The sequence below is a fragment of the Limanda limanda genome, chromosome 17 (genome assembly GCF_963576545.1).
Source record: "Limanda limanda chromosome 17, fLimLim1.1, whole genome shotgun sequence".
In the NCBI taxonomy this organism is placed as follows: Eukaryota; Metazoa; Chordata; class Actinopteri; order Pleuronectiformes; family Pleuronectidae; genus Limanda; species Limanda limanda.
The window spans coordinates 2,852,809-2,872,190 of record NC_083652.1 but is presented as its reverse complement, the minus strand read 5'-3'; the positions used below and the strand labels follow the sequence as shown (position 1 = coordinate 2,872,190).

Here is a 19,382-nt window from a genome sequence, read left to right as displayed (position 1 = left end):
ACAGTTACTATCAGTGGCTCCATCAGCAGGATCCTACCTTTTGATCTCCGCTCCTCTTCCCTTCCCTCCTGACTCTCCTTGCCAACTTTTTCTCTTCTTCTGAGAGTCTCCACCTTTCTTGTTCTCGCTCCTCTCATCTGTTTTAGTGTCTTCTTGACAGTTTGTAACAAGGGATAAGGCTACATTTACCAATAAAACCTCATGTATCCTATTATTTAAGTATAAGAGCCATTTAAAAAGAAATTAAAAATGTGACTTTTGGGGAATAAAGTCATGATATTAATAGAAAAAATACATAATTTTAGGCCATGTGTCATTTTAGAGGGGTTATGTGTCAAAATGAGGAATGTGGAGCAATTTGTTCAATATACCTTAGTATATGTTTGACGGTTAACGAAATATTCAATCTCTTGTCACATCAGCTCCACATTATCAGTATCAGGACTTTGAAAAGGTTGTGAAAGAACCACACAGACTTGGAGGTAATTTCCTCAAGGAGGAAATGTTTGGTAGTGATCAATTGTGAGGTTAGCATTGGTTATATCTGCGTGACGTTCAAAGGAGTTTTGTAGTTTCTCATGACAAAAGGAGAGTGGTTAAAAATGTTTGATCCAGAAGGAGTGGAACTCCAGAAAAGGGGATCTCCTTGCTGCTTTTTCTCTGATTCTTTTTTTCAAAATATTTGTTCTCATAAACTAACAACTTTATTCTTGAAATATAACAAATTGATAAATTCAGATTTTGTTCCTCCAATATGGCTCTAGTATTCCATAGTACATTGCAAGCACATACAGTGTCTCATTTTCTGAAAAGCAGACATTGTGGCCATTATAAACAACAATTGCAGACACTTGGGAAAAAGGTATTAAGTTTTTCTAAGTGCCAATTTCACACTGTTTTGTTTAACTCAGACAATCTGAATTATTTTATTGGCCAAGTATATTTTCACATACAGGAAATTGACTTGGTGTGGTTGGTAGAACATAAACAACAATATATACAAGTACACAAAGCATTAACTGAAAATTGGCAAAAGAACAAATCTTAATAAATAGCACAAAAAAAATAAGAGACCAATGTTTTATGAAATAGAACAATAAGTTATTTGGGCTTTAATCCAATGCTATACAGTGGATACCAGACTAAGGGTTGCAACCCCCTAGGGGTTTTACGAGACACCGAAGGGACATGCAAGATTAATTTAATATAGATAATAAATCAAACTGAAATTTAAAATAAAGCCAAGCAAATGAAAAACAATATGTGGCTTGTAAAACATATTCCCTCAGCCTTTGTCCCCCACATGACCTCGCTTTGAAATTTAACAGGGCAATGTATGATGTCTGACAAACAAACTAGATAAAAAAAATAGTTTAATAAATAAGCAGAAACTAGATAATAATAACAAGAGATAATTTAATAAACACATTGGGGTTAGGATTTATATTTCAGATACTTTGTGTGGTATGCTGTGAAGGTGGTGCTCTTCTGTCCATAAACATTTCTATTTTCAGTGTAAGCCTCTTCTGAGCAACATCTTAACCCTTTATCTCTGTTGCTCTAATGCCCGTCGCTTCTGGCTTTAAGCTTGAGACTGTAATTATTTTCAGAGGAGCAAAATCCTCAATAAGTAGGTCAGAATATATTTCGTAATATAGTTTTGTGAGGAATACCAAGAATAAAAGGTGCTGGACAATTTGAAATTTAGATGTAAGCAGTGTATGCAAAACGTGTCAGTGAAATAGGCCCCTGGATGGTGTGTGCGAGGCTGAGTCATAATAAAATAGAGTGTGTTCATGGTAATGAAGGAACATCTCACTCAGTGTGGCACACTAGTGTATTTTAATGGTTTTGTACAATAATGGGTTTTATGGCATGCCAGGGTTTGAACACACACACAGGGCTTGTTAGTGGGATACATTCATTGATGTTTCTTTGGTCATATAGCCGTCTTGATGTCTTATATACCGTTGGCTTCCACTTGCCTTCTTGGTTATGCTCAGTTTTGAAATAGGATTATTTTCTGCCAGGCTGCTGACAGCGATGTCAGTCTGTGTTAGCATTACACTGGTAGTTTCCTCTTTAGCTGTGCATGTTCCCGCAGTGGGCATGCACTTCTCACCAGGCAGGCAGAACCCTGCAAACACCTGACACTGGACCTGAGTGTATCCAAGCAAGCCAACAATTACGAGATGCCCTTCCTGATGACGTCCACCACTGGGCTTGACGACCAGTGACAAGATTTTGTCACTCTTCATGTTGAATGCCTGGTCATAATGTTATGTGTTCTAATTTAGTGTGAAGTAACGTTAGTCACTACAACCAGGCAACTACCGAAGCTGGATGTGGAGGCCCATGCTTGGATTAAGCTGCTTGAGTGACCCAACACAAAAAGGAACTGCCAAATCCCCACAAGCCAACAGTTCCTCCCCCACTGTGTATTATTCCAATTCTCTATTATGCACAAATAATTTCACCACAATATTGTCATTGCTAAGAATGGTCTTAAATGGAAATGTTACATGATCAGGTGATGAGACTTCTGATGGTTGCATCAACTCAACCAAACAGCTATTTTAGAATTTCTTTTAAACACCATCTCATTTCACCTGTCTTCCTGGGCCGGGTAGAACGCATCCTCCAAAGAATGAAGATGGCGCCACGAACGGTCGCCTCGGTGTGTTGGTGCGCACTTTTGTGTTTGTTTTTAGTATTTAATTCTGTTTACTGCGACCCTACTTCTATTTCTTATATATTGTTGTTTTTTATATTGTTGTTTTATGTTCAAAAGTAGTGCACCAATGACACCAAGGCAATTTCCTGTATGTGCAAACATACCTGGCAAATAAAAGAATTCTGATTCTGATTCTGAGAAGCATCTATGGGCTGAGGGGGATGACACAGAAGTTAGAGCTGCCACTGAGTACAAGGATGTGTATTACAGAGATAAACAAGCTGTCGAGCTGGTAACCAAGGCGACGTTACAACTATTAATAATGGCATGACATCAGTTATAAATAGCAGTAGTTACTTCAGTTGTGGAAGATAGAAGCCACACTGTGACCGTGGGGGTGCACGCACAGGTAGGTGGAGCTCGTGCGCAGCTGGTGTCACTCACCAAACCAGAGAGAGGGGGGGGGGGGGAGAGAGAGAGCGAGAGGGAGAGGGGGGGAGAGCGAGAGAGAGAGGGGGGGATAGAGAGAGGAGAGGGAGGGGGGAGGCGAGAGAGAGAGGAAGGGGGGAGGCGAGAGAGAGGGAGGGGGGGAGGCGAGAGAGAGAGAGAGAGAGAGAGAGAGAGAGAGAGAGAGAGAGAGAGAGAGAGAGAGAGAGAGAGAGAGAGAGAGAGAGAGAGAGAGAGAGAGAGAGGCCGTCGGGTGCAGGGGGAGGTTACCACAGGACACTGCTCCTGTGCCGCCGCCGGATCTCAACAACAGGGAGACTCAGGAACTCTGAGCACCTTTTGGATCTTATCCTGCTTCCTGCACACGCCGCGAAAACTTCAGGCTCCTGCTCGGCTACATTGACGAGTCCGGGCTGCGTTTCTTGTGGGTTTTTGTCTGTTTTACGTGAAGGGTTGAACCGGAGCGGAGCAGCGCGTCTCCACCGACCGGACATTGCTACTTTTCGGTGTAAGCTACCTCCTCCATTCACTGCGTGTGTGAGCCACGGTGCTGGTGCTGGTGGCCACCGGGAAAGACACGGCTGGTGTGGATACGATGATTAACAAGCGACGTGAATTAATGTGTGAAGCTCGTGTAGAAATACACGGGAAAACAAAGCGCCAGCGTTGAGGAACCGACCGAAGCCGAAGACGTCGAGGTCGCTGTGAAGGAAGTGGAGCACGATGTAGTGTAACGTGACGTTTTTATTCTTTTTTGAAATCTGCCCTGTTAGTAGAAAGTAACGAGGAGTCCAGCAGCTCAACTTAGTGACACTTGTAGCATTTACACAGGACCCAAAAGACACGGTGTGTAAGCCTTCCTTTGTGGCCGGGAAGCGCTCGTGTTCTTCCAGGGACAGGAGGTCAGCAGGACGGGTCATCTGCTCCTCTTTGCCCCACCTCCCCCTCCTGCCATCAGGCTGTTATGAAGATGTGAACTCCCTCCCTCCCTTCCCGTATTCTCTTCTCTCTCTCTCTCCCCCGCCGCTCGGGACGCTTTGAATTTTGTTTCTCCCCTCCTTCTCCTATTTTGTTGGCTACAAAGGGGATCAAACGCAACCCCGGCCTCCCTTCCCTCCCCCGTTTCTCGGTGATGTACGAAAGCGTGGATGTTGTGGGTCTGAGCCCCAGCCCCGGCCGCAGCAGCCCCAGCCCCGGCTCCTTCCTGAGCATGGACTACTACCACAGACCCCCGGGGCTCGGGCCGGAGAAGGGACTCCTGTCCGGTGTAGGACTCCAGCGTCCATTCGGGGGGTCTCTGGTGAGGCACTGGAGCGGATCCTGCCACTGTGAGTGCCATTTTACATTATTTTCACGTGTAAAGAAGACAATAGATCCGATAGAGAAGTGTGATGTAGGTGTTGTGAACCACTGCTTGTGAATGCATGCTCTGCTGCAGACTGGGGCACATGCCAGCCTCTTTTTTATTCTAGTATCAGGTCCTCCGGAGCCCCCGTGATAGTCTGAGAAACTCGATCCTAAATTAACACTGTTCTATAGCAACAACATGTAGTTTCATTCACTTTCCTGCACTCTTTGGTTGCGATTAGCCAATAAGCTTCTCTCCCTCAGATGGACTACTGTTGGTGTCCACAGAGCTCAAATATTCCTATATTTTGTTGTGGATATGGTTTCTTTATCTATTAACACTCTGATCTGAATTTTCCTTCTCAGGGTTTGACCAAAATAACATCAGTAAACCTTTACCTAAATAAAAGTTTTCCAAAATCATGTATGAATGATGTTAAGTTAGTTGCAGCCTATGATGGCTGTTCCTCTGCTGATGCAGTTTGTATTAAGCACATGTTATCAAGACTGGGCATCCTGTGACATGTCCGCTGTCCAAGTGCTGATTGCCACAAGCCTTATATCTGACAAAGTTTACCTCTTGTCATGCAATTTGAGATGACCCACCTTTTTTTTATTGTTATGAACACAATAATCTACGCTGTCAGTATCTGTGAGGATTTGGTGCTTGTTGTGAATGGAGCAACTCAAATGGCCTCAGTAGGTCAGCAGCAGCCAGAGCTCGTTTTCCACATGTAGCCAAACTTGCTTCACAATGGGTGAAATGAGAAAGAGAGTGTCATAAGCAGCACATTTTTATATATAAAATGGATTGATTACAGATGAATTATATAGTTGATCAATTAATCAGGACGGTGATAACTGTTTTGATTCAAGTAATCAGAGAAAGTCACTTTTTCTAAGCATCAACTTGTTTCAGCGTCTCAAGCTATTGTAATTTTCTGTTTTTCTTTGTCGTACGTGATAGTAAAATAATGACGATTTTCTCTGGATTTTAGCTGTTGGGTGAACTAAACAAGACATTTGAAGAATCACCATTTTACTATCTTTCAAGAACAAATGCTTGATTGATTATTTGAGAAAATAAAGTGTTAGGATATTCAAAATGGCACAGTTTGTATATATAGTAAGTCATTTTTTGGACAATATTATTTTGGTAATGACTTCAAGGTGATTGTAATGCGTTTCTTTCTATCCTAATTACAAAGCTGCTAAAGGTGAGACAGTTAAGGTGAAAATGTGTAGCCATAAGTAGTGATTACAGTGATCCCAGCATGTTAAATTCTGTTGGGCTCTGAGTTCAAGTAATGTTGGACACTGGAACTTGAGCTAGCTTTACTGTGACAGCAACACAGGAGCTGGTCTTACGGAACTCATCACTGTTGATAAAAGTCAGTTCACATGTTGACAATATGTCAAGATCACAATCTAATAAGTGAATGTACCAATGAATTACTGAATTCATCAGGCTGATAAATGTAATAAAGCAATTGGGATTCATCTTGCAATAAACACAGTTACTATCAGAGGTAAGTTTATGTCGATGATAACCCAGCCATGCTAAACTATATACAGGCTGGGAAAGTCTGTGTTGTTTAAGCATCTACTCAATTAGCATTTGTAATGTAATTTTGCTCAATTTCAGATACAGAAATGGATGAAGTCTTCTGTCCATACTGTGCATTTATCTCCTCCGTTTTTGTGCTTGTTTTCTGAAAGCCTACACATGCGGATGAAATGGATGACAGCAAACTGTACCACCAGAAATTATTGCTGGCAGTCCATGTTGAAGTTTTTCTTTTCTTACAAAGCACCATAAATTTGCCTTTTATCACAACCCTCAGAACATTAGGATTTTAAAATCCTAATGCTGTCATAGTAACATTACAAAAACATTATGGCATCTCCAAGTCTGACCAGAACCAAGGTTTAGCTTTTAGTTCTTTCTATCACATTATTGTTGCCCAGATGAGTTTCCATGTCTCTTTGTTCACTTTATTTTTTGACCATATACTTCTTGTAGTGCTCAACACTGGTTGGTGGTGGCTCCTCCATTGTCCCCTAAACATGGTTGTTGTGGTCAACTTGTATTTCCTGCTCTTTTTATGCTCACTGGCGGCTTGGAAAATGTAAAGTGACTCAGTACCGCCACCCACTGCTATGGAGTTTGCCACTGGTTGCTTGGGAACACAGATATAATCGTATCGCAGTGATTGCAATACATCATTATTTTTTTTGATGGCTGGAATTAGTGGTGTTGTTACATTATTTTCCCACCACTCGCTTGGTTAGAGGCAGGGCACAACTGGGAGTGATTGTCAATCTATCTCTTTACTCACATGGTCATACTGTACGTGGTATTTTTCAGGACAGAGACCAGTTGCTCATTAAATTGTGAAGTGTCTACTATCAGACAGGATGATTATTGATCACCCATTGTTTAACATGCAACATGGGTTAACTCCACTAGGGCATCACATGTTAAGGCTCCAGTATGCTTCTACGTATCCGTTTCTCGGAGAGGGCTCCACAGGGGGCGAAGAGACCACTGTACGTTGAAAAAAATTCACCGCCAAACCCATAGGTGGCGCAACAGAAGACGAGCTCAGAGAAGCCTACCCCAATTTTGGGAAGAAGAAGTCCACGTGTGTCTGTTTACCTCTGTGGCTCGCCTCCCACACACTGAACCATGGCAACTAACAGAACTAAATAAAATGACACCCAGCGGGTCAAGATGCTGATGTTATCGTTTCTTAGCGCAGCGGTTCCCAGGTCTTGTTTCCGAACTGTGTTGCTAATTCCACAGCTTGAAGCTCCGTGTAGCTTGAAGCTACACGGAGCTAGCTAGCTCCCCTCCCAGCTTCCACACACAGTCAGCAGGGACTCCCGGCACTAACTACTACCCAGTGTTTGCTTCTAACCTGGCGGTATTATAGAAACAGTGTCATGATAGAAGTGGAATTAAAGTCGTGACGGCGGGTTTTTGCACTGTTACCACCGCAGTTAGCATGGTTGCTAGCCCGCTAGCCTAGCCTGCTAGCGCCGTTATGAAAGCTCGTTATAACCGTATGTGACCGTGCACACATGCCGTCAGTGCTCTAACGAGCCACCGTCAGCCGGACAATTCCGCTGGTTTAACACACACGTCACATTAATCGTAGAATCGTAGTTGTGTTTGGGTTTGATGTGACACAGGGAAGGAAACAGGAAGTTTAAGGTCCGGAAATGACGTCGTAGGGAAATTATGTCGTTCGCGGACCAATCACAGCCAAGAGCTGTCCGTGGGCTCTCCGACATAAAGACGGACAGATAGAAAAATCAGAGGTGTACGAAAAGCTCTCCGAGGTCCTCGGAGAGGGCGTTCCACGACGGATAGGGCGGTCTTATCTGTCCGTTTTAGAAAAGACGTACAAGCATAAATTGGCCTTTAGAGACAGCCAGTGTGAATGTCAGACGGTAACCTAAGGGTAGCGACATGATGATGTCGATGTGACATGGCCCTTGCACAACAGAGTTTAAGTCATAAAGAGAGATAGTGTAAAGTTGATTCTGATTAGCCGGTGAGAAAAAAAGGAGGAGAGTGAGGCACTGTGTGTTCATGTGCGACTGGAATGAGGAGTGTTAAACGGGTTCAAAGGTCAAAGGCATGCACACACATTTAGTGACTGCTCCAGCAACATGTAAGCACCAGCTACATAGTGGCCCACTGTGTGTGTGTGTGTGTGTGTGTGTGATCCAGAGCAATGACTCATTGACAATTGGGATGTGACCTACATCTTTCTCACTCTTTATTTCTCCTTCTATCTGCCTCTTTCTTTCCTGTGTCAGCTGCCCAGTCATCACTTCTCTGCACTGAATGACCTTTCTTTTTGTCTGTGGAAGACGCATATGTGTCACACACACACACACACACACAGCCATTCACTCACACTCACAGTTTGTCTGGGAATGTGAGGAAACACTGACCAAGTTAGACCAGAGTGTGAGTGTGTGAAAAGGGGAGGAGGTGGATGGTTGCATGTCAGTGTTTGTATCTAACACAAGGGTGGGGAACCTTTTTCCTATCAGGGACCATTTTAGTTTTATTACATCCATCCCAAAAGCAGATCATAACAAATTACATAATACATATCACAGTAAACTCTGTACTGCAATGGCTGGAACTGCTTCTGATATCTGATGTCAGATGATAGTGTTGATGATGCTCACAGCTGGCTTTAGCCAAAACATCTTGCTTAAACAAATACTCCCTTATACCAAATGATTAGTTGGGTGGTGTCCGTTATGTCTGTTGTTTCATTGCAGGTCAGAGGGGGAAAAATGGAAGTTTCTTGAGCTGTTTTCAGACTCCGCAGAATTGTTTTCTGAGTCCGTAGAATTGGCGACAGAGTTTACCCGTAGTCTGCCTGTTTTTTTACACATGCACAACAGTAATACAAAAACATTGGTGTTTTCAAATTCTTAATCAGCATAAATAATCCTGGTCACGATCAAATACAACTAACAACTATTTTCATTATTAATTAGCCAGTCTTTTCCAATATCAAAAGACAGGAAACGTTGCCCATCACACACGTGGCTGTAATCGAAGTTCCGGTTCTTTTGCATGAAGCTACAATAGTAAACTCAGAGTTATCAAAGTGAACCGTCAAAACAAATATTGCTAATTATTTTGATAAACCATTTATAAAGTGGTCAGTGCTTTAATATTGGATTTCCTGGCCTTTTTTGTTCATTTTTTCAGCTCAAAACAGGTTTATCTGTTTAGCTTAGCCATATATCGTCCCCCGATTTGATTTCTATAAATATTTGCATTTATTATTGGTACATAAGTTTAAATGTCTACCCCTGGGTGCTAGTGAAGGTGGAGCAATGGATGGTAAAATAGGTTTGAGCTGTACTGTATGTTTGTTAGCCTAGTCATTAGCACTGATGGTAGGTTTTGGGCTCAACAGTGTTTCAATGAAATTCATGTTAAAGAACTTATTTGTATGTCCTCTGAACTGTGCAGAGAGAGGGACTGAGGAAAGTGATTAGAGGCCAGGCTCTAAGCTGTCGTGCTCTCTGTTCAGGAAATGTTAGCTGGCATAAAGCCAGGACTCCCTGGAGAGACCATTTAATGTGTTTTACATTTGGAAAACGGCTTAGTCCAGCACTGGCTAACATGGAGTATTGTCACAATGGATTTGAACACCAACTGACCCTGACTTTGGAAGGTTTTAGCCATGCTTTGACCCAGGTAAACCCAGAGACTCAAACGAATGGCTGGTCCTACACACTGCACTTCTTTCTGCCATGTTGACTATTGACCTTTATTCTGTTGCTTGTCTTTTTGCAGTTAGAGTGTATAGCCACAGCCTGTGAATGAGCAATTGCTCGGTAACGGCAGGTATGATACATTTTGTATAAAGTTATATTCTGAACAGTGTTTCATTAGTTTCAATGTTCACACAACATTGCTATTGCATTTCATTGTGCAGGTCTGCATTGTATGTAGGGCTGCACAATTTAAAGTAAAATGTTGATTACAACTCTGAGCTGAATTGACATCTCTTAAAATTTTAATGTCTTATTGTTAAAACCTATATCATAATCTAGCCAAATGTCAAATATAACATTCTTTTGAGGCTAAAAAAAAGCAGGGATGGCATGTTGATGTATTCCTCCCACAGACCACAAATGGTGCAACTACTCCATGCCAGTGACAGTAAAACATGCATGAAAAACCGCTTTTAAGTTGCACACAGCAGTGGCATATGATAATCTGTCTGACTCATTTAGCTCTTTATTTCCCGCCGACACACACACATATAATCACACGGAGAAATGTTGTCACATCTTCCCCATCCTCCTGTGTACACACCATCACAGCTCAACACAGTTCTGTAATTTGTGGCTGCAACTCAGGGAGAAAAAGGGGGGCTTGGTTTTGACTGTGATGTAAATGTGGCAGAAATGTAAAAACTGAGATTGAAGTGGGGCATGAATCGATGGCACAGCTTTCATTTTATTTATACAATGGTGCTGACATTCCCCTTCCCCATGTTAAAGTATAGTGAGGGGTGCAGCTGAAGGCAGTGGTTTGCTTTTCACCTGAATGATGACATGGGTCATCAGAGACTCTGGTGTGACTGCCTCAAAGTAATATCCTAAATCCAGATCAGACACAAAACATGTGTTCCTTTCATTCTGGTACCTCGAACAGTTTGCCTCAGCTTCAAGATTTATCCTGTGGATGATTACACAATAAGACTAATAACAGTCATTAGGTTTATTACTGAGCTTCAAACTCCATCAAGCTCAGATCATAACCTTTATGTAGAGAAAAAGTTTTTATTTGTTCTTTGTATAAGACAAAGTATACTATGACTGTTCTGACTGTTTATTTACTGTATTAAAAATGTCAGTCTGAATTAGGAGTGTTAAAAAAAAAAAGTAAGGTTCATGACTTGAGTTAACTGCCTTAGTCAACATATGCTCACAACAACAAATCAATACCGACTGATATAATAAACAGCCTGCTTTTCACTGCCACTTAAGGTTTTATCTGACGGCATTGCGATCCCAATGGCGGTGCCATGTTAATTGTTGGGATTACACCAAAGTCATTCAAATGCTTAATATCAGCCCCATCTTAATTTTGGCTGTTTGACAATCCACCCAATAGATGTTCACATATTCAAATAATTAAAGGAAACGTTCATGTTTCAAAGTCATATGAGTATATGTAAAAATAGTGGGTCACTTCATGATGTTTGCTGATGAGATGAAACTATGTAAACACTGTTTCCCTTATATGATCCTTCTCCTAACACACGGGTAAAGCTGAGTCACAGACATTCCTCTCTGTTAAAATGCCCCTCAACTCAAGAGTAAGTAGAATGTCTTGTTCACTAAAGCAGGAGCTAGAGGCAGCGGGGAGAGATTAACAATCACAGAGGACATCACAGTCAAGAGACTGTTGGAAATATGAGGTGAGAGAGAAGGGTTTAAAAGAGGTCAGACAGGGTTTAGAAGGGTTGGCTGGAGTGTGCGTGAGAAGGGAGCAAAGACAAACAGAGGAGAGATGAAGCGAGGGAAACATCGATGTATGGCTAGTATGATGGGGGTGGATATACTTTTATACTGCTTGAATATATTGTAATAAATTCAAATTCCCCCGACTGGGACACCTTTGTTAAGCTTTTGAAGAATTTCAGGATCGTTTCAATGGAGATCACTTGGGGTGTGTGCTCTAAAAGTTGACCCCGGATCAGCTCGTATTTTGATAGTAACATGCTTCACATGGCTGATACGGATAATAATTAGCGTTTCTTAAAAATAAGTTAATAGGCTGCAGTTTATGGACACCTGAGGGTACAATTGCTTCTTTAAGGTATGTTAGTTTCACCCAGATAAAACTGCAACGTTATTTTCCAGGAAATCAGTTCTTGTTCCAAAACAGCAGTTGCTCTTGTCAACCACTGGTTAGTACTGTTTTTTTGTAGTGTAGCGTAAGCTGGAGTTGAAATGTAAGCAATTTGGCAATATTTCACAGTAGTAAAACTGCGATGTGTTATGTATACAAAATACTTCAGTACTCTGTATCGGCCGCTAAGAAAAGTCCAGGTATCTGAAACATCTCATCAGAACATCTCTATCAGCAGCATCTCCAAACAATGGGACATTGCAATGGGACATCTGCAGGCAAATGGACTTTGCCTGCAGATATACCCCACTGAAAAATACATTCCCAGTTTATTGCTTTGCACATTTGATAGTCAGGGCTTGTTGGTTCTAAATAGGTGGATGCAGCTAAGTGTAGCTTATTTAATATCAAAATATATTTTAAAAAGTCATGAAGGAAATTTAAACCTATTGTCTGGATTCCAGGAGGACAAACACAATCTGCATGTGACATCTGCAGGATACAAAAATCCACATTATAAAGGAGATTGTTTTGACCTTGAATGAAGTCTGTTGGACAGTAGCCAGCTGTCTAGTTTCTGGTGGAAGACCTTCTAAATATTATCTCTTCAAAATTATGCAGCCACAGAATACAACATTCAATGCTCATAAAATGTGGAATAAAATCAACAGCGTTTTACCCTGACAAAATTAAACATTGCATGGATTGTTTGCAGGTCTATAGTACAAGGTTCTCCTCAGTAATTTCTGATACACAGCAATGACTGACTTGTATTGCTAGAGTTAGATTAGACTGGATTTTCTAATATTGTCATTATTTTACCTTCTTCCATATCTCACCACGTCACGCAAATAAATAATACATTCTTGGCCAGAAGTATGTCATCAGAAAAAATATGATACATTGTCTTTCTCTCAGTACCTCAATATACTGCTTTGCATTCATTTAGAAAAAAACAAAAAGGCAGCAGGACTTAGATACATTTGCATTAGTTCACATAAAACTGAAATTAAAGTTCATAGAAATGTAATTATTGATTTGATATGACTAACAGTTCATTTTGGAGGGTGACATATCTGACAATGATGTGACAAAGAGCACTAAGATGTCTCACTCTAATGGGTTTGTTGGAGCTTCAGAAACACTTGTATAGTGGAGTCACAGAATGACAGTCTTCTGACAAACTATCTTAGACAAGACTGCGGCGTGCAGAGGCTGTTCATTCGGTGACAGCCACCCTAGAACCATTTAGAAATGAGAAACTGCTGCCGCTGAGTGTTTTCTACACTGCATTGCTAATATTAATGGTTTTTGATAATGGTTATCAGTGATGGAGCTTATGTCATCCTCCTTTTGAAATGTGTCACTGTACACACTCAACCAAGAATCAATCACGATCACAATGTCTTAAAAACACAGTGTGGCTGTGGCTCAGGTGGTAGAGCGAGTCATCCACTAACAAGAGGGTTGGTGGTTCAATGTCTGGCTCCTCCAATCTGGATGCCAAAGTGACCTTGGTCAAGAAACTGAACGCCAAGTTGCCCTCCTATAGCAAGGATTCAGCAGTATGTGAATGATCTGTAATCTGTAAAGCGCAGCACATAGTACATCGTTTTGTATTTATAGCGCTTTTCTAGTCTTGATGACCACTCAAAGCTCTTTACAGTGCAGTTTTACATTCACACACACATTCATATAGTGCATCTATTAGCAGCACTTTCTTGTTGTATGAGGGGCAATTCAGGGTTCAGCATCTTTCCCAAGGACACTTCGGCATGCAGATGGGGACGACTAAGGATCAAACTGCCGACCTTCAGGTTGGAGGACAACCGCTTTTCCCCCTCAGCCACAGCAGCCCTCGCTGTATGAATGTGAATTTGACTTGTACTGTAAAGTGCTTTGAGTGGTCAATATGACTAGAAAAGTAATTTTTCTACTTACCATATGGTTTAGGTTAGTCAATTTAAGGTGAAGACTACGAGCAGGATGGTCCACTCTGATGCAGAACAGTTCCTCTGCTAATTTGGTTTTGGTAGTTGGTGACTTAGGAAACTTATGTAACGGCCATGCCTATAGATGACATTGTAAAGGCTTTTGTTTTACTGTTTATTCTGCCTGCAACCATGCACCTAAGCCAGCTCTACTCCAATCTTGTACCACTACCATTTGGAGGATAAAAAAGAAGTGGGCGTCATTATTTCAAATAAATCCTGATAAAACTGAAGTCAAATCGTAGGAGCATTGATTTAGGAGCGAGAATGCACTTAAATGCCACTATGACTGAATGCATATCTGTGTGTTTCCCCTCTGCCTGTCCCTGCAGCCATAGAGACTGAGAGCACGAGTTCAGGGGAGGACCTGCTTGTCCCCAGCCCCCACTCACCTCCACCTCCGCCCCGCATCTACAAGCCCTGCTTTGTGTGTCAGGACAAATCTTCAGGATACCATTATGGAGTCAGTGCTTGTGAGGGTTGCAAGGTAGGCAGCTGAACATACAGTACGCTTTGGTTAAACTTAACAGCACAACATGCACCAACTACAGCACCTCTTCTGGTTTAACTGTACATGAATAGATGAAAGCTACAGCTAGAGAACCTAAATAAAGAATGAATACAAGGAGCATGAGACTACAGAGAATTAGCTTAATGTGTCGTGGAAGAGGTCATGCCCTTGGTCTGTAAGCCTCTTTGCTTTATCTAATTCAACACACACACACACACACACACACACTTTCAAACACTCATAATCAGTGCATGCAGTTTGTATTTACGACTTGTTTTTTTTGTGTATTGTGCTCCAACAAAACAAATCAAGTCACTCTTAGCTCAATTAGAGGAGTATTATTCTGTGTACAATGTTTTCTGTTCCCTTGCTGCTGTGTTCCATTCTTTGACCCCATTTCTTTGTGCAGGGTTTCTTTCGGAGAAGCATCCAGAAGAACATGCTGTACACCTGCCACAGAGACAAAGTCTGTGTCATAAACAAGGTGACGAGGAACCGCTGTCAGTCCTGCAGACTACAGAAATGTCTCGATGTTGGCATGTCCAAGGAGTGTGAGTACCCTAAATAAACAGTGAACACATCCACTCTCTGAGTGAATGTGAGAAACCTGAAATGTTTAAGAGACATTTAACTACAGATGTGTATAATTAATATGTAGGGACCCAATAATATAACACTTGAAGCAGGATTAGCTTCACAGTTCAAGCTCTTTCCCAGCAGCTCAGTGATGTGTTTTATGCTTGATATTTGTCTCCTCCTAGTGGATGTTTACAGGTAAGACTTTCCCCTCAAAACCTGCCAGAATTAATTTACAGAGACCAGTGTGCGTTCGGAAAGTCAAAATAATCTCCTTTCCTAACCACTACTCCTTGACCTCCTGATACTTTCCATTGAGGTCAAGGAATAGTGGTTAGGAAAGGAGCTTAATTTGACGCCAGAAGATGTGAAGGGGAATCTTTAAGGAGTTAGGAAAGGAGAACCACAGTGCAGAATAAATCTTACACTCAGTGTTTTTGTTTATGCACAATAGAAGATCCACAGACTGTCTGGTCCTCTGTGATGTGTGCCAAGTAAAGTTTCCTTTACAAAACAGAATGACACATCCTGAGAAAATTTACAGAATTATTAGGTGGGCTAAAAATAAATGATTAATGTGTATACAAGAGCCAAAACTATTAGCATCTACAGATGTTAATAAAGAGCCAAAATAAGCTAAGGACTTAGTCTGTCTACTAATGAGGAGAAATTTCCGTAATGTGGCGGCTGTAATAGCAAATTCTTGGCTACCCTTTGTTAGAAACCCTTTTCATTCCATGTGAGTTTGCAAGCCTTATGATTATGAAACTGTTCTCTCAAAGTGTGTCGTGCTCCCCATGACAAGTGACACCTTTTTAATGGAGGAATTAGAGACTTGATGGAGAGACCTTCTTGTCCTTGAATCGAATTCCTGCCCAAATTGATAAGATACGTCTTCCTATCGTTACCTCCCAACATCAGTAGTGCGAAATGACAGAACGAAAAAGAAGAAGGAGGAGAAGAGGCAGGCGGAGGTGGAGATCTACGTTCTGTCAGCAGACACAGAGCAGATGATTGAGCGAGTGCTTCAGGCCCATAAGGAAACCTTTCCCTCCCTCTGTCAGCTGGGAAAATACACCACGGTAATCAAACAGACACAACACAGCATTTTATCAACATATGAATTACCTCATTCAATGAACCCAAGTGTATATGAATCGAAAACTCAGAACAACTAAAGACAAAATGATTGTACAGACTAAACTATAAAGACGTTTATCTGCCTTCTATCCGTCACCTGACCCTTATCTACAGAGCAACAGCGCAGAGCACCGTGTTTCGCTGGATGTCAGTCTTTGGGACAAGTTCAGTGAACTGTCCACCAAATGCATCATTAAGACAGTGGAGTTTGCCAAGCAGCTGCCAGGCTTCACAACGCTCACCATCGCTGATCAGATCACCCTGCTCAAAGCCGCCTGCCTCGACATACTGGTGAGCTTAATACTGTTTTTAATCAGAGTGTAACAGCTTTAAAAAAGACAGAGATAATTTCCACACTTTGGAAAAATGTACAGTTGTGGCACAGCAGAGTTATGTGTAAAAGGTATTTTAGTTATTGCCTTCCCCATGTCATCCCCCTTTCCTAGATCCTGAGGATCTGCACCCGCTACACCCCAGACCAGGACACGATGACTTTCTCTGACGGTTTGACTCTGAACCGTACCCAGATGCACAACGCTGGGTTCGGACCTCTCACAGACTTTGTATTCTCCTTCGCCGCCCAGCTGCTGCCGCTGGAGATGGACGATGCAGAGACTGGATTGCTCAGCGCCATATGCCTGCTCTGTGGAGGTACTGCCTTTCACTCCTTAGGAATATGAAATATAATAATTAATAAAAGTAGATCATGGGGAAATGCTAAGCTGCTTGATGTTATTTCTGAGTGTGTGTACTTGTTTGTTTTATGATTTGTTTTTTTGGGTTGTGCATGCAGATCGTCAGGATCTGGAGGAACCAGAAAGGGTGGACGTTCTTCAGGAGCCTTTGTTAGAAGCCTTGAAGGTTTGACATCTGATTCTTATCATTATACAACCATGTTACTTTCGGTATATTACATTGTTGCTTACATCTTAAATGTGCTTTTCTGTATAATATGTACATTCACAGAAAAGTTGTGATTATAGTAGCTAATTGAAGTTTTTGGTTGATTAATCTACATCCAAAGTATATCTGACAGCAGGACGGGGTATGCAGGGATTCAAAGTACACTACACTGTGGGTGGTCATGATGATAATGGAACATATCACCCAGTGTGAAACATTGTTGTTCACTGATGGTTCTTAATAGTTTGTAGACGATGAATTTCAGTATGTATCAGCCTTTGATTCATCCACAATACTTATTATTATTATTGGTCTTTATCGTGGGATTTATTATCAATGGAAATTTAGATGATCTACAGTTTTATCTGTTTAGAAATGGCAACAGTTATTCACGTTGTTTATCATAACTAGCAAAATTATAAAAATGCTACTCTCATATATAATATATAAATCCATTTTCGTGTAATATGTATTCTATAATAAATGTATTTAGCAGTGATGTCGCAACTGTAAAAGGAGTCTTAGTAAAGAAATTAAACAAGAGTAAAAAAAAAAGGATTCTGATTTAAAACACAAATACAGCAAAATAATTCAAAACAGGAATCATCATCATCTGTGGTTGCTGAAATTAGAGGAAACATTATGAGGGCACACAAAAAGCTAAAGTGTCATGTAAATACTTTCATCCACGTCTTTTTCTGTGTGCAGATCTATGTGAGGAGGAGGAGGCCTGATAAACCCTGTATGTTCCCGAAAATACTGATGAAGATAACTGACCTCCGGAGCATCAGTGTGAAGGGTGAGACGCACACAGATGCTGATGCATGTGACACTGCAGATATTGTCAAATTCTATAACAGGACTTTTATGTTTAACATGTTTACATTAAAGTCAGTTCTATATTTGCTACATTGTGTTTTATTGAGTAGCCTTTCTGTTTTATGATTTACCATTTTTAATGTTTTTTGCCAACCCTGCACTCCCCCCATGATCATGATAAAGTCATTATGATGTAAATTCCAAAACATTATTACATTTAATTATGACAGTCATTAGAAGGCTGAGATTTTCGTTTGAACCCAAAAAATAAGACTTTTCAATTAACAAATAATTTCCTCATTTTCACTTTTTCAATCCCTTATCACTGATGCACTGTCTTCCGTGACGCAGGAGTTTACCAATTAAGGTTTTCATGTGAAACTTCCCCGCAGAAAGTGCTTGATTAGATTATGGTGAACTAATAATCATCTAAAAAAAGAGCCATTTGTTCACCAGTGTAATTTATTATCCTTTTTTGTTTTTGATAGCTGTTGGCAGTTATTTTTGTTCTATTTTTATTTTTTAATGTATGGTGTAATCATTTTTCTAAGGGTAGTCACATTTCCTCTGAATGTTTTCGCACTGTATTAAACACATAGGATGCATGCGAAACGACAAGAAGACTATCTTGTTGTCCAATAAGATTTGCATATTTGATAATGAAAAGAAATTGCAGAATAATAATTACGTTTTCAGTCAGTGAAGGAAGGCTCCTTCATAAGGACTTGCTCTGATAACCTGATGTAATTTTCTCTTTAAGGGGCGGAGCGAGTGATCACTCTGAAAATGGAGATCCCTGGCTCCATGCCTCCTCTCATCCAGGAGATGCTGGAGAACTCTGAGGGTCTTGAAGGGCACGGAGTCGGGGGAGAGAAAGGTGGAGGAAAGGGTAGAGCAGAAGGCCAACCGGAGGAGGAAACAGACATCAAGAGCTGCCATCCAAGTCCGTCACCCAAATCAGTCCCCTCTTCCAGCCCAAGCCCTGCACCTTGCTCCCCATAGTTCCCCTCACCCTCCGACTGAAGTTCTGCACTCTTCACCTCTGCTCCACACTGCAGGGGGGGGGGGGGGGGGGCAGTGCACATAGCACACACACAGGGAATGAAAGCAGAAACAAATTGCACCTGATAACAAATAATATGGAGGAGAGAACAGAATGGACTTCTGAACCTATAAACTTGAATGGGAGAGAAGCAAAGTGAAGGACAGCAGGAGAACTGTGATATGTGGACTGATTTGATGTCCAGACATCCATTTCATACATACAGTGCAAAAAATGAAATGAATGATAATGTAATTTTTTTTTTTTGGAAATCATTTTATAATACCTGAAATGTTAAGTATTTTCAGACTGTGTGAACCTTAATGAAGGATTGTGTATATACTGTATGGACAGACGATGATATATCTAACACACAAACACACAAATATGTATGTCCATAACAGAGGCATGGTGGCAGTTTTATCAACCTTGTGGTCTTATCTTAAAAGCATCATCCGGAGCAGGCAGGTGTTGCCGATGGTTAATACCAGCATTGGAGTGTATTGCTCAGGCACATCATTTGT

The 19,382-nt window shown here is 41.2% G+C and overlaps 1 protein-coding gene across 1 annotated transcript; it reads left to right on the top strand.

Annotated features, from left to right (window-relative positions):
- Nucleotides 1-3,429: 3,429 nt before the first annotated feature.
- Nucleotides 3,430-18,856, top strand: rarab (retinoic acid receptor, alpha b). Its single transcript, XM_061089768.1, has 9 exons — nt 3,430-4,449; nt 14,200-14,354; nt 14,788-14,929; nt 15,876-16,036; nt 16,209-16,385; nt 16,541-16,745; nt 16,888-16,955; nt 17,706-17,796; nt 18,577-18,856. Exons 1-9 carry the CDS (start codon nt 4,254-4,256, stop codon nt 18,816-18,818), a joined length of 1,437 nt encoding a protein of 478 aa, XP_060945751.1. The 5' UTR covers nt 3,430-4,253; the 3' UTR covers nt 18,819-18,856.
- The last annotated feature ends 526 nt before the right edge of the window (nt 18,857-19,382 follow it).

What these genes read in the sequence shown, in the direction of transcription:
- rarab (XM_061089768.1), top strand. Translation starts at nt 4,254, where the DNA reads ATGTACGAAAGCGTGGATGTTGTGGGTCTGAGCCCCAGCCCCGGCCGC. An exon ending in TGTTGGCATGTCCAAGGAGT is followed by an intron (nt 14,930 to 15,875) that starts GTGAGTACCCTA and finishes TCCCAACATCAG; the next exon opens with TAGTGCGAAATGACAGAACG. An exon ending in CATATGCCTGCTCTGTGGAG is followed by an intron (nt 16,746 to 16,887) that starts GTACTGCCTTTC and finishes TTGTGCATGCAG; the next exon opens with ATCGTCAGGATCTGGAGGAA.